The 6,000-nt window shown below is 48.7% G+C and overlaps 1 protein-coding gene across 1 annotated transcript in view; it reads right to left on the reverse strand.

Moving 5' to 3' along the window:
• RAPGEF1 (Rap guanine nucleotide exchange factor 1) overlaps positions 1-5,687 on the reverse strand; it is a 432,768-nt gene extending 427,081 nt beyond the window's left edge. Inside the window, exon 1 of the mRNA XM_069237096.1 lies at positions 5,341-5,687. Coding sequence (XP_069093197.1) covers positions 5,341-5,365 — 25 coding nt within the window. The 5' untranslated portion in view covers positions 5,366-5,687. The remainder of the gene's footprint in view (positions 1-5,340) is intronic.
• Between the last annotated feature and the right edge of the window lie 313 nt (positions 5,688-6,000).

A 6,000-nucleotide genomic window follows, 5' to 3' on the forward strand; every position in this document is an offset into this window, starting at 1 on the left:
CACTTGGCTCACGCAAAGACACTTAATATGCCCTTGTGGACATCCAACAGATTCCTCAAACCCCCTGCCCCGCCCCCCTGGGGGACCTACTTCCATTTCGAGAACATGGCTCACAACATATGGCTTCAGTTCAGTGTTCAACGCCTTTTGCTGTGTAGTGGCCAGCAGGTTCACAGCTCAACTCTCAAAAGTATCTCAGTGAGGGCAAGCAGAATCTCCAATATTCCCCCTTCCTTCATTCAGAGCTGCACTGAACGTTACTTTCTAAAAGCACAGTTATCACCAGTGTGGAACAACTATCATTGTGCGAATAGATTGCTCCAGATGGCCTTGTATAGAACCCTGCACCGACCACTCCCGAGTTTTACATAGTAATGTGTAAAAAGCATACTTGTGGGAGTTGAATATCTTCATACAGTTAGGATCCATTACGAACCTGTGCATTGACATACATCCCCAGGATCACCTGGTCCATACAATTTATATTCATTTTTTTCTGTGTAAAATAAGAATCTAGCCCACATAAAGGGTAGACATGACCCCTTAACCAGACTATTAGGTCACTAAAAGCATCATCATCAGGGCTGTTTCACAGTTCAAAATTGGAACTTATGGTGCTGAAACAAGCCCGTAGACTTAGCAACATCACCTGTACAAAACACAGAGACCACATTTAATGAAAACATATTGAGCTGCACTCATTATTCCTTAGCTACTTCTGCATGCAGCAACACACTCCGCTCTAACCAGTGACCCAATGGCTAAAAGCCTGGTGATTTCTAGACAAGCCTCTCCCCCATGACCAGGTAGAGCAGGGACGGGCCCAGATCAAACAGTAACAACACATTAGCCAAGTTATTTTTTGGTATCTCAAGGCAAAGGAAAAAACAGAGTGACAACTTGCAATTAATAAGCACAGAGCACCCCACAAGGCCTTGAAAAAAAAAAGTTACCAGACTTGCAGGTCTAGTGAATGTAATAGTTTACTCGGCCCACCTGTAATGCTCTTGACCCATGAACTCGTCTCAAATTGTGTGATCTTAGGCTAATATTTCACTGAGTTGCCTTATTCTTCATTATCACAGGAGGGCACCTTCAAATATGCAAGTTCAGCAATAGACTATATATTTTCTATGCATACAATAAGAATCTAGCCAGGATAGAGGGTACACATGACCCCTAACCGAACCTCCGAGGTCATTGATCGCATCATCCAGATGGAGGTAGGGCGGTTTCTCAGTTCATGTTTAAAATTTCTCACTTTTAATAAACAGTACTAAATCTTGACGTGGCAGAGCACTGTCATTTACAGACCGCACATTTTTTATTGAAATGACCGCAACCTTCCCACAGACACTAAGTTTTAATGACAAAACTATATGGTGTACAAAAGCAAGAATGTGTGGACGTCAGGTTGCAGCAAATATTTACCATTTACACATCACCAAATAAAGTATTCTGATTTGTCTTGATCCTACTAAAATCTTTGTTTCAATCACACTTTAGAATAACAAAAAAAATGCTTTCTTAACTGCAGGAATATTTTGTAGATATCGTACAGTTGACTTACAAGCTATTGGAAATGCGTGTTAAAAAAAATAAAAATCACATGCTCTGCACTTGAGAACAATTGCCAGACAACTCACTTTCCAAAATCCTCTAATGTTGCAGTCAAAGAAAGAAACGTAATCACCAATCTCCAGGATAAAATGAGCAATAATTTGTAAGAAGACATAAGGTAACATTTGGCCTCTGTTTTTGAATTTCCAGCAAATGTGACATGATAAAAACAAGATTTAAAAAGGCAACTTTATTGCCTATTCACTTTCTGAATGAGCAAAACACCTGTTCTTTGCCAGCACAAGCTCTCTAGATAGTACATTGCTTGGATACAATCAGGCTCACCACAGAGTGTGGGGGAATAGATTTTTCAAGGGCTGTACACTGTCTATATCATGTCCTTAGTAGAAAATCTTCATTCAGCAAATCTTTGCCATTTGTCTAAAGAACAGAGCAGAAGGAGGACGTGTTCAGCACCCACGGCTGATCTTTCATCTGCTACCATGAAATCTTAACAGGGTGCAAACATATATTTGATTCATTGACTTTGTTGACATGAGGTGGGCTTGGACTGCTGGAAAGAAGAATTTTGGTACTCGGAAATTAGATAAGCAGTGAGAGAAAAAATGAAAAGGTACTTGGAAAGAGCAAATTCAATTAAAGGGCACAAAGAAGGGAGTTAGGAGACGTAAGGCAAGTGGGAATAATTGATAATGTGAAAGGCATAAGGAAAGGTAGCAAATGAAAGCAACTTTCTTTAAAAGCACTGGAAAAAACACCATTCCATGATTACGTATAGCGTAAAAAATAAAATAAAATTGAAAGCATTGGAAAACAGATTTAAAAAAAAAAAAAAAAAGAATTTACAACAGAGAAACTGAAAACAGGAAAGCCTACCTGTAATTGAACCTCTGCTTTATTCAAATTAAAGCCAATACCTCTTTTCTCCCCTGAACCAAGGAAGCAGCCAGTAATTATTCCAGGCAGCACATGTGAATGCACAGCTGCACAGGCGTCTGAAATAAGTCACCAGCCTGCAAGCCTTGATCTCCAGGGCATGGCTTTTAACATGACGCTGTGCACAGACAAAAAACAAACTCCAAAATAATATCCAAATGACAGCAATACACTACTATAGCAGGATGTGTACTCCCCTGGGGATACATAGTTAGTCCTGCATGGCAGAAACATATGACACTTTATAGACGACGCTGGGAACTGAAGACTTCAGCTGCAAAAGGACAATCTGCTTCCAAACAACTGAAATCTATGCAGTCATACAAGAGCTGTGAACAGAAGCCGGTTACAAACAATGTAGTTGGTTACCGCCAATGGTAAGCAGCCGCTGAGATAAAAGGTGCATGTTATGTATTTATGTAAAAACATGCAAGGCGTGTCACAACCCAAACTCAGAACACACTTAAAAATACACAATGCATTAAATGACAGGGGTGGGAAACAACCCAGCACTGCCCAAAGGCGGGCGAGAAAGGCAGTGTGTAAACAACGATGGCAGCGCTCAAGGGCAGACAGCTGAGACAGCACAAGGATTTACACTGCCCCGTGAATACCGTAATGCATTCTACAGATGTGAACGTACACAGAGCAACCTCTCGGGGGTAGAGACAGTGATTCCTATGTATAGCGTGGAAGGGCAGGCAGCTGAGACAACAGGGGGGTTTACGCTGGCCCATGAAGACCAAGCAGTAATTCTCTCAGTCACACTTCAGATGTAGAGTAACGCGCACTGTAAGTGTGAGATCGTACAATGAGCACCCTGTCCTGTGCGGAAACACTCATACAAAGCATGTGGAGACAAACTAGGCGTTATACACTGCCCCAGAAAGTCCACGCAGTCTCGCTCTCATATACACACTTCAGATGTGTAGTAACACGCACTCCAGATGTGAGACGGTCCAAACAGCACGCTCCCATGTGTGGAAACCTGGGGGTTACATGCTGCCCTGTGAACACCGTGCAGTTTGTTTCTCTCACATCCACTTGCGATGTAGAGAAATGCGCACTCCAGATGTGAGACGGTCCAAACAGCACCCTCAGCTGTGTGGAAACAATGATGGTGTGCTGTGATGACAGTCGAGACTACAAGCGGCTTTTACGTTCTCATCTTGAGACTAGGCGTGTCTATATTACGAACACACACGCAGCCTTCCGCCCACCACTAATCCTGATGTGGAGCAACACTCAGTCCAGATGTGCGCCATGGAGACCACTCTTGGGCGTTCTGCGCAAGATCAGAACAATATTGGGGGACAGAGTATTCACGCCTCACTCAGGCCAATATTTAGATAGGTGGTGGGGTGAACTTGCGACATTTAAAAAGCAGTATAGCGTATTATATGAAATACGCATTTGCACAAATAGAAACCAAACCACAGATTGTTGACCACGTATTTCTTCCTTCTGATGTCGGACTTACAAAGAATCTGATGAACACGATTACGAGAAAGTATCAGATGTGGAAATAAAAGTACTGTCAGCCTTAAATGCCTCCATCCATCATGAACGAAACATTTAGTTATAATAACAAAGGCTGGTCAGTTTCCAATTGGCCACAAATTGGATGAGTAAAATATTCAATATCTAGTCAAACATTTGAAAAAATGTGCTTGGGTACAAATTAACATGGAAACAGCAAATAGGGAAACTGCAACAAGTTCGGCTACATAAAGTGGTAACAACTAACTATCAAAAGAATTCTAAAAGATCCAGTTAAACCTCTACGGGGAGCAACAGCCTTTTGATACCACCACCACCACCACCTCCAGGGGAGCTGGTCCTGTTGATCCCACCACCTCCAGGGGAGCTGCTCCTGTTTTCACCCTCCCCAGGGGACCTGCTCATGTTCCTATTACCCTCAGGAGCCCTGCTCTTTTCCCCACTACCATCTCTTTCAGGGAGGCCTGCTCCTGTTCCCCCCACCACCACCTCCAGGGGAAGTAGGCTCCTGTTGATACCAACACCTCAAGGATCCCTGCTCTTATTCTTACCACCACCTGGGGGGGGGGGGGGGGGGGAGGAGACAAGCTGCTATTGATACCACCACCCCAACAGCCTCCCTCTTAGTCCCACCTCCACCTTCAAGAGGGCGTACTCCTGCCCCCTACTACATTCCGGGGGTGGGGCAATATTCTGATGACATCTCCAACAGCTCAAGTGGCTGCTCTTACTACCCCACCACCTCCGAGAGGAGGGGTACTTTTGTTCCCACCACCTTCAGGAGGAGCTAAAGATACCATCACCCCAAGAAGGCCTGCTCTTATTTCCACCACCACCAACTTCAGCAGGAGCAATCTCCTGTAGATACCACCCCAGGAGCCCTGCTCTTATCCCCACCACCTCCTTGGGGGTGCTCCCAATCCCACCGCCACCTTGGGGGGAGGGCGGGGGGCTTGTCCTGCCCCCCCTCTAGATGTGCACCGTCCCCTAGTCCCAGGGGTTCATCACTGTACCCTATGTGTTTCTGGGAGCCCAGTCTTGGGGTGGTGCCCCCGGACACCCCACCCCCTGGCCTGCCACGGCTGAGCTGCAGCTCCCTGGCCCCCCACGGAGGCTGGGCCCCGTCTGGGTAACAGACACCGGTGCTCTCATTTAAGAATGGAAATAAAGGTGCGGCCCGGGCAGCGCTCCCCACCCTCCAGCACCCCCCGCCCGGCCTAGGCGCTGCTGCCCCGGCTCCCCCTTCTGCCCGGGCCCGGCCTGCGCCGCGGGGAGGGACCCCGGCACCCCCAGGCCCCCGGCCCTCCCCCCGGCCGCCCCTACCTGCTTTCTCGATCTTCCCGGACATGTCTGCGGGCGCCCCCTCCTCGCAGGCGCCCCCGAGGCCCGGGCTGCGCTCCCCCCAGGGCCCGGCTCCCCTCCGGGGCTGTGGCCGACCCGTGCTGCGCCCCTGGCCGGCCTGTGCAGCTGCCCGTCCGCCGCCTCCCCGGAGCTGCTGTCTGCCGACGGCCCGGCCCCCGCCTCCTCCCGGGCAGGGTCTGGGCTGCAGCGCCGCCGCCTGGGCGGAGGAGGGCGGTGCGGGCTGAGGAGCGGAGGGCGGAGCGGGCCTGGGCCTGGAGAGCCGGGGGAGAGCGGCACCGCCAGGCGGGGGGCGGAACTGCAGGCTTGGGCCTGGAGAGCGCAAGCGCCGCCGTGACGTCCGGCCATAGAGAAGAGAAGCGCTGGGCCATAGAGTGCGGTCCAGGCGGATAGGAGCGCCTTGATCTGCAGCGCCATCATCTGGCCGGAGGACAGTGCAGGCCTGGACGTAGTTGCCACGGAAGAGCGAAAGGGCCATAGAGTGCTGTCTAGGAGGATAGGAGCGCCTCCCACTGCAGCGCCTCCGTCACGCTGGAGGAGAGCAGTGCAGGCTTGGGTCCAAAGACCCATGAAAGAGCGAAAGGGTCATAAATGAAAAATTCTACATCAGGACCAGAGGCGAGG

This window comes from Pleurodeles waltl, chromosome 6 (assembly GCF_031143425.1).
Source record: "Pleurodeles waltl isolate 20211129_DDA chromosome 6, aPleWal1.hap1.20221129, whole genome shotgun sequence".
NCBI classification, from domain to species: Eukaryota; Metazoa; Chordata; class Amphibia; order Caudata; family Salamandridae; genus Pleurodeles; species Pleurodeles waltl.